This window comes from Pseudorasbora parva, chromosome 10 (assembly GCF_024679245.1).
Source record: "Pseudorasbora parva isolate DD20220531a chromosome 10, ASM2467924v1, whole genome shotgun sequence".
In the NCBI taxonomy this organism is placed as follows: Eukaryota; Metazoa; Chordata; class Actinopteri; order Cypriniformes; family Gobionidae; genus Pseudorasbora; species Pseudorasbora parva.
In genome coordinates this window covers 37806086-37826683 of record NC_090181.1, presented here as the reverse complement: position 1 = coordinate 37826683, position 20598 = coordinate 37806086, and the positions used below count along the sequence as shown (strand labels likewise).

The window sequence follows — 20598 nt, the reverse complement described above, 5'->3', positions numbered from 1 at the left end:
CAAAATACAAATATGATTAAAATTTAAACAAAACCTATTAAAAAATATATTCACCTAAAGTCAATCGACTTTCTGTATCTGCATGAATTCAAATCTTCCTTATTTTCCTTTATCCTCCACCGTCACACCTACTGAACTGTGGGTGTTGGCTGAACGTATGATGCATATGGGACATCTGATTGGTTGAATTCTACAGGATTTCTGCAAGACGTGTGTGTTGCGTTCTTTAACGATCCACGTGGAAACAAATGCTGTGACGCCAAACTCCCTTGTGTACGAAGAATGCTGTCGTGTTGGTGGCAGCTCCATTGTTGCAGTAAATTTGCACTTTGTTCTGAATGAATTATTTATAGATTGACACCAGTCTGTTATTGCAGGGACATCGACTTTACATTTTCACGCCCCTAAACAAACTGACTCTGATTGGTTGTATTACATGTAAGTCAAACGTCCTCTTGGGCCGTTCCCGACCAATGAAAGTTGCAAAAGTGTCCAGACCTCAGAGACTAAAGGTCTGGCTATATGCAAAACTCCCACCACATCAGCCCTCTCTTTTATCAACAACATAACTATTTGTCCATTTGAAGAAACTTTTCACATTCAGTGGCTGACATTTTTGCAGTTGTATAGTGGTGTCTTCATATATGTCATGCACTAAGATCAAAGATGAGACAATACAAGATAATAGCTAATTAGTATGCTCGCTTGCCACCAACTGGACAGGGATGGAAATGACAGGTACAAGTTACAATAGATAGCCACAATAGATCACCAATAGAGACAATTCCACAAATCAGCGCTGAAAGTGCCACATTTTTTCAGTTTAATTTACTCTTGACAACACTACCGTCTACCTGTCGACCACTACTGTAATATCACCATCACAATTAACAAATCAGATTTTTTTGCTCATTACAAATGATTTATCTGTGCACATCATCTTTTATTTTATTTTTATTCATATGCCCTTGCAAGCTTTAATCAAAAACGTTAACCTCTCCTTGTCCTCAAAGTGTCTTCTCTTTATGACATGTCTCAGAGGAGGGTGGGTCTGAATATCCTTCATAACTGACTAGTACAAACTGGCATTCAGATCTGCCTCTATACGTTTAGTAACACCCAACTTCCTATACGATACAATAAATTCCTGAAGGACATGATGAAACAACAAATCAGAACTAAAATGATAGAATGTGCCTTGTAGCAATACTAGGATCTATCATAACAGATGTCATCAATATGAAGCAATAAAGCATGCTCACGTCTATAAAGAGAAACCTTTCAACCTCAATATTTCCACTTTGCATTCTAGTTTTCATATCCTGCGTAAAGGAATCATTCACTTACGTAAGGAATTATGTGTTCATTATGTGTTGAAGTTTAAAACTAAACATTAGAGGTGTGTTCGAATCATCACTCTAAATATAAGCTATAATAGTAAAGCTTGACTTGGCAAATGCTAAGCTACTAAAAATCAATGCATCTAATCTAAGTCAAGGCACTGATCAGCAGGATCAAGATAGATTCTGATGGACGTCTCTGGTGTTCTCGCAGGAGAGGAGGGGCAGATCAGGCTGTGTGGAGCAGCTTTTACTGTTTAGAGAGATAAAGCCATGGTAATTCATCCTAAACCCGAACTGTCAGAGAAATGCTTCCACATAGCAGCACATGGGGTTTGATGAACAGAGATGGAGGTTATAAATTAAGACTGAACTTGACACTAACCGAGACATGGAGAACTCTAGATTCATTAAACAAAGAGAGTCAACAAGACATGTACTGGACAGCACAATCTATTATGATTTTACAGCTTAAAAAAAAAATATATATATATATATAATATTAATATGTACATGTAATACTCCCGTGCTTTTGACAGTCCAATAGCAAAAACATTAGCAGTAAGAGTGTTATTGCACACCCTATTCTGTAGTTCAAAGCGAAATGCTACATTTGCTAAAAAAAATCAGAAAATACATTGTAAAATGTAAATCTTGAATGCATTGCAAGTCCCTTTGGATAAAAATGTTGCCCAAATACAAACATGCAACGTAAAAATGCTACCAACCCATCTTCCAACACATCATCTTTACGTTAGATTACTTTACTTTACTTTACATGTCTAGCTTTTCCTGTTCTGTACTACCACAAGTTTTCATGCATATCTTGCATTGTATCAGATTACATACTTGCACATATGCATTGTGCAAAGTATCAATCTTTGTAGAACAGCCACAATGCAAGATAAATGCATTCATCCGTTTCACAGGATTACTCAAAGGCCTAGATCTGAATCAGATCATCACGTATCATATGTTCTGCTTTCATTAATTACCATTTGTACACGTGGAAATAATTTATTTATTTTATTGTAATGAAGATTATTGAAGTAGGTTTTGCTATAAAATACAGCATAATTTATTGTTACTTGTAATTTCTTTGTAATTATTTGTGAAATCAAACAACTTCTAAGTGAAGTAAATCCTAAAAAAAAGATAATAACCTTTTTTGGTGAACATGACTTTAATTGTTCAGAGGTGAGAGATGCCGAATAGAACTCGCTTGTTCAGACTTACACACCCTCCAGAAACTTGCATTCTGCGAGTGAGCGACGCCTCGTGGTTTTATCCCAAAGAGGCATGAAATCGCTCTCACAGAGATTTTCCTGGACCGTTCCCACCTGGTGGAATGACCTGCCGATTTCAATCCGTGCTGCCGAGTCTGTAGCCATTTTTAAAAAAACATCTTAAGACACATCTCTTCCAATTGCACCTGACCAATAAAGAATAGCACTTAACTATCCATTAATTTTTGTTTGTTTGTCCAAAAAAACAAAAAAAACAAAAAAAAAGAAACTGTGTACTGTGCTAATTAACTGAGACTTCTTACAGCTCTTACAGGTTGTTGGCCTTGTTTGTTTCGTTGCTTCTATTGCTCTCCCCTTTTTTGTAAGTCGCTTTGGATAAAAGCGTCTGCTAAATGATTAAATGTAAATGTAAATTGTTAATTTGGCTAATTTCTACATTTTTGATGCTACGTCTCAAAATAATAACCTAAACACAATGTCCACAAAAAGTTGTTTGTCGTAACTCTAGTTTAAAGTTCTTCAGTATTTCTAAAACCATTGCAATAATTAAAGCAAACTCACATTCAAGCCTAATTCTAGTATGAAACGCCAACTTTACACAAAAACCAATAAAAGTAAAATGGGTTGTGATACCATTTCTGTTGACACTAATGTCCAGTTCTACTGAATCTGTACATTTCAGAAACTATCAATATTTAATGAACTAGTCTTCAGCATCTTATTTCCTATCATCATACAAGCAGATAAATGGGCAGCAAACTCGCCTCATGTTCTCTCCTCTTCAGAAGATGAATACCTCACACGATTCAACATGACATTCAATACAGGGGGAAAGAAAAAGAGATTTCTGCCTGTGGCTGGCTAGAAAATCAGGCTGATTTGAGAGCTTTAGGGCACAATATAACACAATAACCATACACAGGTTTCTTCTGAATAATCCTACAAATCTAATATAATGAACGAGAAAGCAAAAAAAAAAAAAAAAAAAAGAACAGAACAGAAAAAGTTAAGACTTACTTGAGTTACATCAAACAGCACTAGTTTATTTCCCCTAATAAATCATTCCTAAGAAATTAGCTATGGTACATTAAACTTGCCTGTCACAACTGTGTTGATACATGAACAGAAATTAATTTATAATATATTTACACAAGGTTTCCATTTATATGGAAATTATTTCCACTATTTTAGATCCACCAACAATTTTGTAGAAGTATCCACTGCCCAGTAAATCTATATGATTTTCACAATGGTTGTGAATATCTGAAGTGCTATAATGTTTCAAAATCATAAAATCAATACAAACTTCCACTGGCTGGGTAGGAAAGAAAAACAAAAGGAAAAAATAAGCAGTTTAGTAATACATATATTCAAGATCACCAAGTTGTGCAGGTCAAAGATTGTGAGTGTTTTTTTTGTTTTTTTGGAGAGCCTGACCTGACCTAAATAGCAAATATCCACTGCTTAGTTGTTATGTTGTCAAAATGTTAAATATATCGTCAGCCAGCAATATATTACAAGTTTGATTTATCATACATCCTACCTGCATGATTGCAAGATAGCGAATCTCAAGCTGATTTGTTTACATAATAAAAAATAAACTGTATTATTGCCCAGCTCTAACCTAAGATTTTATAAACATCGACATCATGATTTTCTATGCAGCTTTTACAATGTGAAAAGCACTAAACAAATATGTTCGACTTGTGTATTTGACTTGACTTGACATTATAATGTCTAGAAAACTTTCTAAAATGATTTGAGGCAAAAATGTAATTTACCTTTGGGATGCCAGGGGTCTGTAAATTCATATTTCCCCAGTCCAACCGTTCTCAGCATCTGTAGGCCATTGCTGATGGTCTCCTGCTGGCCGTTTGTCAGAGGTCCGTTGGTGGGCAGAGTCGAGGAGGTCATGGCAGCAGATTGCACCATGGGGTGAGTCAGGTGACCATTGCCCACCATCGTGTGGACGGGATGGGCAACCTGGCAAATACTGGGCATTGGGGGCAGGCCCCCGACAGCGAGGGATTGGCTCTGGACATTGAGGACCATGCTGGCCATTGGCTGTGAAGGCTGCTGCGGGAGCTGGTAGTGTGCAGGCAACTGTGGGTGAGGAGTCTGGAGAGCTGGGGTCACGCCCACGATGGGCGCTTGGACGGTTGCACACTGGCTGTAAGCTGGTGCCTGCGGCAGGGCATATGTGTGCGCCAAGAGACTAGCCTGGCTGACGGTGGCAGCAACTTGCGGCGGCCATAGAGGAGCTGCAGAGAACCAAGCACATATTTAAATTTAGGGGTGTGCGTGATAAGACCATATTAGATCATGAATGCCATTGATCTATTGTTGCCATGATTGTTCGCATTATCAAGTAAGTTAATTATTTGAATGAGCTTTAATTTGACAACCTAAGTGAAAAAGGCAGATATCACCATATTTCCCCAGTTGATTGCGCACATTAAGAATTGCAAACGTTTGTTGTGTTAGTATCTTGAAATGTTATGTTTAAATATGAAAATGTTGCATTATTTAATTAAATTCACTGCCATTCAAAAGTTTTTGATCAGAAAGATTTTTGTTTTTGTTTTTGGAAGAATACTCTTATGCTCACTAAAGCTGCATTCAGTGGTTTTTAGTCTTCTGTGTGACATGATCCTTCAGAAATCATTCTAATATGGTGATTTGATGCTCATGAAATATTTATGATTATTATCAATGTTATGTAAAAATTTAAATTAATAGAAAGTTCAAAAGAACAGCATTTATTTAAAATAGAAACATTATCTTTACTGTTACTTTCAGTAAATCATATGCACGCGAAAAACAGCGTATCATATGCACGCCAAAATGAGTTTTGGCGTATACATTCCACGACATGGCACACTCGTACTATTTATACGCATTTATGTGTGATCGGGTTGGTTATTTCTGATGATGCAGTGAAACATGCCAAATTGTGCTATTTTCATGATTTATCGATTTGTATGTGGTTCAGATACAAAAATATTTTGAGTTTCTATTTATTAAACAAATTTCCTTCATTGTATAAACTTACATTTTTAATTTCAATAAACTCAAAATTTTAAGGCAACCAGGTTACTTACTTTTTTAAGTTAAACCAACAAAAACCAACACAAATTTTTTACAGTGTAAAATCAGTGAATGAGTGTAAACTTTATGAATTAAATTATCACAAATCTAAGAGTTTAGCAATATTGTCATCTCTGTGTGTCTCTTAGAAATCAGGGCTTTGAAAAGATATCAACTAAAATACTACATCATTCATTTCCTACAACTTGATATATATTTAAATCGTTTATACCTTGTACAATTTGATTCATGAATGACTTTATGAATGAAATAAGGACAGTGCAATTGCAAATCAAATAGCTGCGTTGCAGTTGTGAGTCTTATAAAAAATGAGAGCTTTCTCAAGTGATATGAACTAAGAGACTACTACTACTTTATGTTTATTTAAATGTTTTAAACCTTGCACAATATATGTTTTTCTGTCTCACTCTCTCCAGGAGACGACAAGCATTTGTGTATTTTTTATAATTTGTTCTGATTTTCATTTGTATGTATTGTAAAAGTTGTTTTATAAATTTTCAACCATCACAGATTATTTTCTTTCATTTCCATGCTCTCATTTTATATGTAGTCTGCTTACTTCTATGTTTCTCAGACACTCTTTATTATGGTGCTCTCAGGTTTATAACAAATTGTAATTTCAGAACTTATTACAGTGCGCTGCATAATAGAGTAAGTTGGTCTTCACTATCGATATGCAGACTCAAGCATTGGTGACTGTTTATTTACAAATCTATTTTTGGTCTCTTGCTTTCATATCTTTGCTTCTTTACAGAAAATTGCTGGGGTATATGCTTTGCGTTAACAGAACTAGTATACACTACCAGTTCTGCCTTTTTGGTGATCACCCAGTGATTGAAAAACTTCACAAAAATGATTTGAAGATGCAGACTTTGGTGTCAATGAGCACTTTTTAATCTTTGATACATAAAAGGAAGAATCAAATTGCAAATGTTTTTAAATGCATAATGACATTGTGGTGTTTTGTAACAGTAATATTGTGAGAGCTTATGTGGCTGCTCGGCATCAGATTTTTAATCTCAGAAAGTTTTGACCTGGTTAAATAAAGGACTATATATATATAAAATGTCTTCATTTTAAAATGTAGTACCATTGTTTTAATATGAAGCTATCTCAAAAAAAAAAAAAAAAAAAAAAAAAAAAAACATAGCATTATAATAACAAATATTATTTTCTGAACAAGGAATATTTGTTCAATTAAAACTATGCAGTGAACAGAATTAAAACAGATAATCGTATAATTAGACTTCCGGTTAAAGCCTCACACATTTCCAGATTTATGCAAATAAAGATATAGATACAAATAATTTTGAGATTGTTACAGAAACAGATATTGGCTCTGCTGCAAACCCCTACTTGCCATAGATTTCCAGAACAAAAATCTGAACCCTGCATGGATTTAACCAGGTTTATTTTTATTTTTATTTATTTTTTGACATTAGAGTCAGGTTGTAACGAGGACTCAGGTGGATTGGGATCCATGTGCAGTTTATTGGAAACACACAAACTCACAGTAATAACAGGCGGAGGTCGGTAGCCAAGAATTAACAGTAGTATCACAGGCAAGGCGTAAATCTTAATCATACCAGGCCAGGGTCAGGGCAGGCAGCAAACAGTCGAATAACCAGAGTCCAGGCAAACACAGGTTAAGATGGCAGGCAGCAAGAATCAGAGTCGATAAACAGGCAGGTTCATAAACAGGCAGATCAGAAATAACAATGGGAAAACGCTCAGAAATGTCGCCGGGGCAGAACAAGACTTCGCAGTGTGTGTGTGTGTGCTCAGAGAATATATAGGCCAGTTGATGGGGAACAGGTGGATGGTAATCAGTCCCGGCATGTGGGATTATGGGAAATGAAGTCCGTGAGTGAGTTAGTACTCTGGTGAGCGCGACCTCTGATGGCCGACGGTGGGATCTTCACCAGCGGTTGTGACAGAGCCCCCCCCCCCTGCGAGCGGCTCCTGACGCGGGCGCACATCCGACGCCGGGGTCTTCCTCGGGGTCGTGGGGCCGGTTTCTCCGGGTGGGTCCTATGAAAGTCATTGATTAGGTTGGGGTCCAGAATGTCCTCTGAGTTGACCCAAGACCTCTCCTCCGGGCCGTACCCCTCCCAATCGACCAGATACTGGATCTGCCGCCCCCGGCGTCTGGAATCTAGCAACTCCCGCACGGAAAACGCCTCCTCGCCATCCACGATCATCGGTGGGGGGCCTGCTTCACTGGACTCTTGCTCCACCCTCGGACCATCAGCCGGTTTCAACAGAGACACATGAAAGGTGGGAGAGATGCGGTAAGTGGCAGGTAATTCTAGACGATATGAAACTGAGTTAATCTGTTTGACTATTTTGAATGGACCCACATAACTGGGACTGAGCTTCCTACACGGTAGCCGTAATCGTAGATCCCGAGTGGATAACCACACCCACTGTCCTGGTGTATAGTCAGGATGAGGACGGCGATGACGATCCGCTTGTTCCTTGACCCTGTTTATTGCTCGTTGGAGATGTACATGAGTTTGGTTCCAGATGGTCTCGCTGCGTTGAATCCAGTCGTTTACTGCAGGAACCTCGGATGGCTCCCCGGACCATGGGAATAGTGGTGGTTGGTATCCTAGGATGCATTGGAATGGCGTTAACTTGGTAGCAGGTTTGAGGATAGAGTTTTGCGCATACTCCGCCCAGGGAAGGAAGCGACTCCAGTCTGTTTGGTTCTGCTGGCAGTACATTCTGAGGAATTTGGATATCTCCTGATTCAGGCGTTCAGTTTGTCCATTAGACTGTGGGTGGTAACCAGAGGTGAGGCTTATATTAACATTTAACAATTTGAAGAAAGCTGACCATACCCTTGACGTAAATTGAGGTCCTCTGTCCGAGACAATATCCTCTGGAAGACCATAGTATCTGAATACGTATTGAAGTAGGTGTTCAGCAGTTTCGAAGGCTGTGGGTAACTTAGGTAGAGGGATTAGTCGACATCCTTTGGAAAACCGATCAATCACAGTTAGTATAGTGGTGTTACCTTGAGATGGCGGTAGATCAGTAACGAAGTCGATAGCTATGTGAGACCATGGACGCTGAGGGATGGGTAGTGGTTGTAATAGACCTGCTGGGAGTTGTTTTGGGGTCTTTGCTGCGGCGCATGTGTGGCAAGCATTGACGAAGTCTGCAACATCTGCTTGTAACGAGTCCCACCAGAATCGGTTCCTTATTAGCCTGGTTGTCGTGGTGATTCCCGGGTGACCGGAGCTTGTAGAGGAGTGTACCCATCGAATTACCTTCTCCCTGAGCCCTGGCGGCACAAAGGTACGATCGTTGGGACATGCAGCGGGAGGCGGGTTCTGCTCGTGTGTTTGTGCAATCTCTGACATGATGTCCCATTGAACTGGAGCGACGATGAGGGTGGGTGGGATAATTGGGTCTTGCAAGGTATCCTGTGGAGCGCTGTCAAACTGACGTGACAACGCATCTGCCTTGATGTTCTTGGAACCTGGAATGTAGGTGATAGAGAAATCAAATCGGGTAAAGAAGAGTGCCCATCTAGCTTGCCTGGGGTTTAGTCTCTTGGCTGAGCGCAAGTACTCAAGGTTGCGATGATCCGTCAGCACCAGGAATGGATGTCTCGCTCCCTCAAGCCAATGACGCCACTCCTCAAAGGCTGCCTTCATGGCTAGAAGTTCGCGATTGCCCACGTCATAGTTTTGCTCCGTTGTTGACAGTTTTCTGGAATAAAAAGCACAGGGGAATAATTTAGGCGGGTTACCTTGCCGTTGTGAGAGAATGGCGCCAATTCCCGTGTTAGAGGCGTCCACCTCCACCACAAAGGGTATTTGAGGGTCCGGGTGGTGCAGGATGGGTGCCGATGTGAATCTATTCTTCAGGTTACTGAATGCTTGCAAGGCCTCGGCGGACCATCGTAGCTTGTTGCCTCCTCCTCTTGTCATGGAAGTGAGTGGTGCGGCGACTGAACTGTAACCTCTGATAAAGCGCCTGTAGAAGTTGGCGAACCCCAAGAATCTTTGCAGCTCTTTCAGAGTGGTGGGTTGAGGCCATTCCACGACTGCCCGAACCTTTCCTTCATCCATCGCCACTCCCTCTGGGCTAATGACATAACCAAGAAATGTTACTGAGGTTTGGTGGAACTCGCATTTCTCTGACTTGGGGTACAGCTGGTGCTTGATGAGGCGCTGCAAGACCGTTCGTACGTGTTGAATGTGTTCTTCCATGGTGTTTGAATAGATGAGGATGTCGTCGATGTATACCACCAGACATTGATGCAATAGGTCTCGAAAGATGTCGTTGACGAAGGATTGGAACACCGATGGACTGTTGGACAGGCCGAAGGGCATGACGAGGTATTCATAGTGCCCATTACTAGTGGAGAATGCCGTTTTCCATTCGTCACCCTCCCGGATGCGAATGAGGTTATAGGCAGACCGAAGGTCCAACTTGGTAAATACTTTGGCAGATCTAAGTTGTTCTAAGGCAGCGGGTACCAGTGGCAGAGGATATCTGAACTTGACCGTTATATCGTTAAGCCCACGGTAGTCGATGCAAGGACGAAGGCCTCCATCCTTCTTCCCCACGAAGAAGAATCCCGCAGCAGCAGGTGAGGTAGATGGTCGGATGAACCCCTTGGCCAGCTCCTCTTGAATGTATGTTTTCATTGCTAGATCCTCCGGTTCGGACAGAGGAAAGATGCGACCCCTAGGCGGAGTGGTACCAGGTAGCAGTTCGATGGCGCAGTCTGTGTTGCGATGAGGAGGTAGTTGTGAGGCTTTGGTCTTGCTGAAGGCTTCTAAGAGGTCCGCGTATGCCGAAGGAATACCTGGTGTGGAGTCCTTGGTGTGGTGCATGCTGGTAGATCGAATGGGTAGTAGCCTGACAGAACGGATGCAGCGGGAGTGACATGAAGGACCCCATTGGGTGATCTGCTTATCCTGCCAGGAGATCTGCGGGTTGTGGTCTTGTAGCCAGGGGAAGCCCAGAATAATCGGGTTGTGTGGAGAATGAATGACGTAGAACTGGATGGATTCAGTATGTAGAGCACCCACTTGTAAGTGAAGATCGATGGTGGTGAACTGTACTTGTCCGGTCCCCAGGGGGCGCCCATCTAGCGCTGCCACTGCCAGAGGAAAGTTGCATGGGTTTAGCGGTATTTTATGTTGACGAACCAGACCTTCATCAATGAAGTTGCCTGCAGCTCCAGAGTCTATTAATGCCTGGGTTGTAATTACTTTGGACTGGTAGGTTACTGTGACTGGAAAATCGAGGCAGTTGTGGTGAGAAACAGTGGAAATGAGCAAACTCACCCGGCGGGGCTGTGGTTGCGATGGTCGGGTCGGGCACTCGGCTCTGCGATGTCCGGAAAGACCACAGTAGAGGCACAGATGATTTCGGATGCGGCGCTCTCGTTCCTCAGAAGAGATGTGTGTGTGACCAATTTGCCTTGGTTCATCACTGCTGTCGAGGGGCTGAGAGAGCATCGGATTGCCACCACTTCGTGGTCCTCGGCGAGAGCGGATGAGGTTGTCAATGCGAATCGCCAGTTCGATGAATTGATCCAAACTCTTGTCCTCATCGCGGCATGCGAGTTCTGACTGTAGTTCCTCATTGAGGGCTTGGCGAAACAGGGTTTTCAAGGTGTCCTCTACCCACACGGTTTGTGCTGCTAGGGTGCGGAAAGTGAGCGCAAAATCTGCTGCCGTACATCTCCCTTGCCGGAGGGCGAGCAGCTGTTCACCTGCGTTTTGTCCTCCCTCAGCATGGTCGAAAACTATGCGTAGGCGTTGAATGAAGTTGGCATATGTAGTGCTCTCGCGGGTTCGTTCGTCCCAGACTGCTGTTGCCCAGTCAAGTGCTTTCCCAGTGAGCAGTGAACAGATTAGTGAAATCTTACCAGAGTCTGTGAAGTACAGGGTTGGTTGTTGGGCCAGAAAGATGGAGCACTGCATTAAAAATCCCTTGCATTTGGCCGGGGTGCCGTCAAACTTTTCAGGGAACGCCAGACGTGGGGTGCTCGTTGGCGTTGTAACAGGTGTGGTTGGCGGCTCTTGGCGTGGTAATGGTGCATCGGCCGTTGCTGGTGTAAGATGGAGGCTCTGCACGGCCTTGACCAGTTCCTCCGTCATGCTGGTCAATCGTGTGAGTTGCTGGTGATGCATCATTAGCTGGCTGGCTTGTACGGAGAGCTCTTGTGTGAAGCGAGAGAAGTCTGCTGGATCTGTGTTTGGCGAAGTCTTCTGTAACGAGGACTCAGGTGGATTGGGATCCATGTGCAGTTTATTGGAAACACACAAACTCACAGTAATAACAGGCGGAGGTCGGTAGCCAAGAATTAACAGTAGTATCACAGGCAAGGCGTAAATCTTAATCATACCAGGCCAGGGTCAGGGCAGGCAGCAAACAGTCGAATAACCAGAGTCCAGGCAAACACAGGTTAAGATGGCAGGCAGCAAGAATCAGAGTCGATAAACAGGCAGGTTCGTAAACAGGCAGATCAGAAATAACAATGGGAAAACGCTCAGAAATGTCGCCGGGGCAGAACAAGACTTCGCAGTGTGTGTGTGTGTGCTCAGAGAATATATAGGCCAGTTGATGGGGAACAGGTGGATGGTAATCAGTCCCGGCATGTGGGATTATGGGAAATGAAGTCCGTGAGTGAGTTAGTACTCTGGTGAGCGCGACCTCTGATGGCCGACGGTGGGATCTTCACCAGCGGTTGTGACACAGGTGGTGTTTTGAATTAAGGGATGAAATTTTGTATAAGATCAGGAAAATTATATATGAACAAACTCTTCAGTAAAATTAAGACTATTGACAGGAATAAAAATATAAAGTTTGATGTATGCAAGTGCTACTGAAGAGATTTCCCTCACTGCTCTTGACTGAATAACTATATAGATTTAGTCAGATTTGTGATACAGTGTTTTATTTTTATTTATTATAATTGTAATTATTCAACTTCTTAATTGAATGCTGATGTTAAATAGGCCTACCGTACTCTGAGAAAATGAAAGCAATTTATTTAAGCCACTTTGAGCAATCATTCATCCATGCAAGAAAAGATAGTGAACAAGAGGTGTTATTGTAGAGCTGGTGTCTTTGCGTTCAGCTTATTACCTGCAATATCTTTCTCCCTCATCTGTTTTGCAGGCGGCTCGTCTGTGTCCCAGGGTGTGGACTGGTTAATGGGTGTTTGTCCCCACCGGACACTATTAGCCAGGACCTGGCCCTGAGTCTGCGTGTCTACCGACGGGTGCCCAGAGACCTGTTTCAATGAGAAGAATTTCTCGGGTAAACAGACCAGCCTTTAATTACTACGTCTACGTTTCCAATTACAACCCATTTGCCAGACACTGGTACATCATTTTGCTTTGTTAATATTCCATTCCATTCGCTCTTTTAATTACGCCGCTGTTCTAGATTAGAGCCATCAATAATGCAGGAAAATCCAAGGTCGGCCCCCAGCAATTTGACTGGGTGCAAGAAAGTGAGATCTATATAGAGAACATTTTACTAATTAATTCTTATCTGCCTCTCATTGACTGTAAATCAAAGGGAAGGAAAGACGTTTTTTGAGAACGAGGGGGGCTTTTAATCACTTGCTGAAAATAGGTACTAAAGTTGAACGGAAATGGACACACAAAAGTTTTGACATCAACACTATTTCTTCCTCAAACATATTTGACCCTGGAACACAAAACCAGACATAAGTTGCAGAGGTATAATTGTGGCAATAGTCAAATAGTCAAAATTATAGATTTTTCTTACATGCCAAAAATCATTAGGATATTAAATAAAGATCATGTTTCATGAAGATATTTTGTAAATGTCCTACCGTAAAAAATGAAGATCGCAAATTTATTATTATTAATAACATGTGTTGCTAAGGACTTCATTTGTACCGCTTTAATGGAACTATATGTAAGAAATGTATTTCAATTCATCAATACTTATATCACTGACAACAGTAGTCTGGCCAGGATATTGTCATTTAAAAGTTGTTGTTGCAGCCCTCAACAGATGTTGATGTTGACATGTTGTGTTTTGGCCTAAAGCTCCATCCTCCACCTATCGACCAATCACAAAGTCAGTAGTGTTTCGGTATCCGGGTTGCCAGATCTGCTCTAGGTACCACAGCTGCAGCTACAAACAATCCTGCTGGATCCTGCAGCCTATCTGACAACCTCTAGTCAGAGGGGAGGGGGAGAGGGCATACACCTGCAGTACCAGTTTTGGCCACAATCTTACATACACTTCCTTTAAAGGTGATTTTCTCTGTATTAATTTTTTTTTCCCCACACAATTTTCAAACAGTGAAATATACATATGCCAAATATTGACCTAACAAACCATACATCAATAGAACGTTTATTTGCTTATATGATGTATGAATCTCTAAATAAATAAATAAATAAATAAATAAATAAATAAATAAATAAATAAATAAATAAATAAATAAATAAATAAATAAATAAATAAATAAATAAATAAATAAATAAATAAATAAATAAATAAATAAATAAATAAATAAATAAATAAATAAATGGTTTTGTGCTCCAGGGTCACACAGCAAGCATTTTATCTGTGTTATGATGCTCTACCTAAAGCATTGACAATGACAATATTTAAAGGAAACAAATAAGATGAATAATTTCCTTCACACAACATTTACAGAATAACAATTATATTAGAAAACAGACACTCAAGAATCTAACTAGCCAAATATTCCCTGATTAATTGGTCTAGCTAACATTATATTTTCTGAATGTAATCTTGCTTGTAATTGTGAAAATACATTAGATTTCATTACATAACAAATTAAATGGTTAGACAAATACAATTAAATATTAAAGCTGCGAGCAGCGATGACGGGCCCAAGCCGGGGGCACCGCCCCCCGGTGGCATCAGCTTAACTGTGCACAGAAGGCCAATAGGCATTTAATATGGGAAAATAAATAAAGGGACTATGTCAAAGTCATTTGAATTCACCTCATTAACTGCAGCAACTGGTGCTGCTATGACCAGGAACCACAACACTCACATCTCTGAGATCAATTACATTTTATTCATTAATTTTATGTCAGATGATGTCAAATGTCAATTTCAAAATGAGTGCAGAATACTGTCCAAATCCTGAAGTTGTATTATCCTTACACTTCTCTTAAAAATAAATTAAGCCAAATCACAGAGACCGCAACAATGATTTTAATATCAGTGTCAGGTAAGAGTAATATGCGTGCATATAATTTATGGAACTTTATTATAAACATCCACTTTTATAAGATCATGTGAAATTATTATTTTTTATCCATTTAAATTCTATCAATAAATAATTAGTTTAAAGAGGTGTCATACGTGATCTTTGCAAACACAGCACATGACCTTCTTTAAAGCCCATGTTATAGAAAACAATTAAAAGTATTAGGATATCACTTTTAATTATGTGCAAATGTATTTTTTGCAGCTCAAATTTTGTAAGTTCAGAAGACCAGTATTTAATTAAAGATATAATATATGTTTTAGTTTTTTACTTATTTTTCACAATAAAGTGATAGATATTTGTGATAGCCTATATGAAATTGTTAAATTATTAAAAAACAAGAGACAAGGTGACACACACAGAGTGAGAGAGACCCCCTCCAGACACACACACACACACACACACACAGATCCTGGGGGGGGGGGGGTAACTAATTATATAAAACAATATTCTCAATGCCCTACAAATAAACTGGTTTTATACATTTATTTTTTTATTCAAACCCAGAATATGTTTAATCCTTTAATGCAGGCAAAAGCACAACATTGAGAGGTAATTTAGACAGAAGAGTGGCTCACACACACACACACACACTGTAGAAATCAGTGACACGTGTCCCCATGAGTCTGTGTGCATTCAGGTTGAAGTCCCCACCAGGCTAGAAAAAATAACACACACACACACACACGCACACACACACACACACACACACACACACACACACACACACACACACGCACAGTAGTAATGCTGAAGTATGCTGCAGGCAACCCTTATAAGCTCAGCCCATCCACCCCCCCCCTCCCCCCTCCCCCTCCCAACACACACACACACACACACACACACACACTCACACTCATGTCTGGTTCACTATCTTTTTGGGGACTCGGCATAGACATAATGGTTTTTATGCTGTACAAACCATATATTCTGTCCTCCTACACTGCCCCTACCCATAAACCTACCCATCACACAACTTTCTGCATTTTCAAAGTAACTCATTCTGTCTGATTTATAAGCTTTTCTACCCATTGGGAAGTCCCCATGAGTCTGTGTGCATTCAGGTTTAAGTCCCCACCAGGCTAGAAAATCATTCACACACACACACACACAGAGGCAAGGTTTTTTGCTTGAAAACTTATACAATATTGCCCTCTACTGGTCATTTAAGTGAGAGCATAAGTGTTGAAAAAAAAAAAAAACACCCAGTGTGATATAGAGAATAACCAGCAGGTGGGAGTATAGCCTTATTTATGAACCAGGCACGTGTGTGCTTCTTTTGTCTTTTTTAGGCTTATGCTAAGGGAAAACCGTTTGAGATATCCAATAACCGTTCGCATTTTAGCATCTTCTGTATATTTACTTCATGTTGTCCGAGTTTGGAGGAGATTGAATGAATCGCTTTTGATGAGAAGGTAAAAACTCAGAGCTCGCTTTTCACTTTTTCTCATTTTCAAACCAGATTATCTGACTTCCTGTTGGTCAGAGCTAATGACTGTAAATTAGAAAGTTGTCCAGCTCGAAAATTACAATATATATACCGAGTTTGGTGACTGTAGATAAAACTAACCCCCCGCTTTGGACAAAAGATGGCGCTACTGAGCCCCTCTACCACGCCCGTTTCTGAATCTTTGCTTGCATCTTCTGGACAGCATGTCTGATGTGTGTGTTGAGTTTCATGCAATTTCAAGCATGATAAGTGTCTCAAAAACACATAAAAAGATTATTAGACTTTGACACGTTGCCATGACAACAGTATTTCAAGAACCAGGAATCCATTCAAAAGTCTATATCTGCCATGTTTTGACATTATACTGATGAAGTTTGAAGTAAATCGGGTGAAAATAAGATGGGGATTTAAAGCAATTTTGAAAGTGACACACTTCCTGCTGCCAGTTGGTGGCGCTATAACTTTGACTCACAAAAGTCATATCCATGTGATCGGCCTCTTACAACAAACACACAGCTGAAGTTTCATCAAAATCTATTAATGTATGCAGAAGTTATAATACACTTCCTGTTTCCTTTTTCTCGCCATAAATTCGTCTCTTCGCCACGGCCAAACCGTTTGAGATATCAAAAAGTTGCTCGCAATTTGGCATCCTCAGTGTCTTGACTTCATGCTGACCGAGTTTGGTGCTGATCGGGTGAATCGTCTAGGAGGAGTATCGCAAATTCCACAGCATGCGTTTTCCGAACAACCCATAATAGCTCACTTCCTGTTTGGCTGACGCATAACTTAGAGCACGAAAGTTGTTTGGCCCGATGAGCTCTATATGTGTACCGAGTTTCATACATGTACGTGCAAGTGTGTTTGATTTATAGACCACGTTTTCAGAGCCCACTTTAGGGGGCGCTGTCGAGCCCCCCTGCCACGCCCGGGTCCCAGCCTCAGCCCGGCCCTGATGGCCGCGCATTCTGATGCGTGTGCAAAGTTTCAAGAGTTTTCGAGCATGGGAAGGGCCCCAAAAATGCCCAAATAGTCGCGTAAAAAAATAATAAATAATAATTAAAGCTGCGAGCAGCGATGACGGGCCCAAGCCGGGGGCACCGCCACCCCGGTGGCATCAGCTTAACTGTGCACAGCAGGCCAATAGGCATTTAATATGGGAAAAAATAAATAAAGGGACTATGTCAAAGTCAATTGAATTCACCTCATTAACTGCAGCAACTGGTGCTTGCTATGACCAGGAACCACAACACTCACATCTCTGAGATCAATTACATTTTATTCTTTAATTTTATGTCAGATGATGTCAAATGTCAATTTCAAAATGAGTGCAGAATACTGTCCAAATGCTGAAGTTGTATTATCCTTACACTTCTCTTAAAAATAAATTAAGCCAAATCACAGAGACCGCAACAATGATTTTAATATCAGTGTCAGGTAAGAGTAATATGCGTGCATAAAATTTATGGAATTATTTTATCATTAAATAATTAGTTTAAAGAGGTGTCATACGTGATCTTTGCAAACACAGCACATGACCTTCTTTAAAGCCCATGTTATAGAAAACAATTAAAAGTATTGGGACATCACTTTCAATTATGTGCAAATATATTTTTTTGCAGCTCAAAATTTTGTAAGTTCAGAAGACCAGTATTTAATTAAAGATATAATATATGTTTTTGTTTTTTACTTATTTTTCACAATAAAGTGATATATATTTGTGATAGCCTATGATATGAAAGGGTTAAATTATGAAAACACAAGAGAAAAGGTGACACACACACAGAGTGAGAGAGAGACCCCCTCCACACACACACACACACACACACACACACACACACACACACACACACACACACACACACACACACACATAGTGATCCTAAGAGAGGGAGAGGGAGGGGGGAGGGGGAATGACAGACACAAAATCTAAACAGTGAGAGATCATTGTTTTTATTTCACTGTCTGAAAACACTGTTCTGCAATAACAACAATAGTTTTATCTTCAAAACAGTGTTCCCTAGGACATATCCAACCTGGTTACTAAATAAGGCTACACTTCCAACTTCTGGTTATTCTATATACCGGTAGCTCATTGGTTATCATTTTTGTCCTTAAACATTAATCTTCTCATTTTTAAGTTACACACACCAATTACTTTTTGTTGAAAAAGACAATTAAATGTGTTTTTTCCTTTGTTAGTAATTTTTTTTAAATATTTATATGTTTAATAATTATTTGTATTAACACAATTATTTAACTAATTATATAAAACAATATTGTCAATGCCCTACAAATAAACTGGTTTTATACATTTATTTTTTTATTCAAACCCAGAATAATATGTTTTATCCTTTAATGCAGGCCAAAGCACAGCATTGAGAGGTAATCTTTTTAGCGCACACGCACGCACACACACACACACACACACACACACACACACACACACACACACACACACACACACACACACACACACACACACACACACACACACACACACACACACACACACACACACACACACACACACACACTCATGTCTGGTTCACTATCTTTCTGGGGACTCATAGACGTAATGGTTTTTATGCTTTACAAACCATATATTCTGTCCTCCTGCCCCTACCCCTAAACCTTCCCATTTCACAAAACTTTCTGCATTTTTACATTTTCAAAAGAACTCATTCTGTATGATTTATAAGCTTTTGTACCCATTGGGACCTCAATTTAGGCCCCTACAGTGACATGTGTCCCCATGAGTCTGTGTGCATTCAGGTTGAAGTCCCCACCAGGCTAGAACAACACACACACACACACACACACAGTAGTAATGCTGAAGTATGCTGCAGGCAACTCAAATCAGCTCAGCCCATCCCCCCATCCACAACACCCCCCTTCACCCCCCCACCCCTGCCCCTCACACACACACACACACACACACTCATGTCTGGTTCACTATCTTTTTCTGGGGACTCACCATAGATGTAATGGTTTTTATGCTGTACAAACCATATATTCTGTCCTCCTACACTGCTCCTACCCCTAAACCTATCCATCACACAACTTTCTGCATTTTCACCTTTTCAAAAGAACTCATTCTGTCTGATTTATAAGCTTTTGTACCCATTGGGAAGTCCCCATGAGTCTGTGTGCATTCAGGTTTAAGTCCCAACCAGGCTAGAAAACCATTCACACACACACACAGAGGTAAGGTTTTTTTGCTTGAAAACTTATACAATATTGCCCTCTACTGGTCATTTAAGTGAGAGCATAAGTGTTGAAAAAAAAAAAAAAAAAAACACAGTGTGATATAGAGAATAACCAGCAGGTGGGAGTATAGCCTTATTTATGAACCAGGCACTTGTGTTCTTATTTTGTGTTTTTTAGGCTTTTGCTACGGGACCACCGTTTGAGATATCCAATAACCGTTCGCATTTTAGCATCTTCTGTATATTTACTTCATGTTGTCCGAGTTTGGAGGAGATTGAATGAATCGCTTTTGAGGAGAAGGTAAAAACTCAGAGCTCGCTTTGCCACTTCTTGTTATCTTCCAACCAAATTATCTGACTTCCTGTTGGTCAGAGCTAATGACTGTAAATTAGAAAGTTGTCCGGCTCGAAATGTACAATATATATACCGAGTTTGGTGAATGTAGATAAAACTAACCCCCCCACTTTGGACAAAAGTGACACACTTCCTGCTGCCAGTTGGTGGCGCTATAACTTTGACTCACAAAAGTCATATCCATGTGATCGGCCTCTTACAACGAACACACAGCTGAAGTTTCATCAAAATGAATTAATGTATGCAAAAGTTATAACACACTTCCTGTTTCCCTTTTCTCGCCATAAATTTGTCTCTTCGCCACGGCCAAACCGTTTGAGATATCAAAAATTCGCTTGCAATTTAGCATCCTCAGTGTCTTGACTTCATGATGACCGAGTTTGGTGCTGATCGGGTGAATCGTCTAGGAGGAGTATCGCAAATTCCAGAGCATGCGTTTTCCGAACAACCCATAATAGCTCACTTCCTGTTGGGCTGACACATAACTTAGAGCACGAAAGTTGTTCGGCCCGATGAACTCTATATGTGTACCGAGTTTCATATGTGTACGTGAAAGTGTGTTTGATTTATAGACCCCGTTTTCAGACCCCACTTTAGGGGGCGCTGTCGAGCCCCCCTGCCACGCCC

General features: G+C 40.5%; 1 protein-coding gene across 1 annotated transcript in view; it reads right to left on the bottom strand.

The window, feature by feature from the left end:
- LOC137091524 (kelch-like protein 29) overlaps positions 1-20598 on the bottom strand; it is a 269564-nt gene that overhangs the window by 139382 nt on the left and 109584 nt on the right. The window contains exons 4-5 of the mRNA XM_067456031.1: positions 12815-12962; positions 4369-4848 (exon numbers count right to left, since the gene is read on the bottom strand). Coding sequence (XP_067312132.1) covers positions 4369-4848; positions 12815-12962 — 628 coding nt within the window. The remainder of the gene's footprint in view (positions 1-4368; positions 4849-12814; positions 12963-20598) is intronic.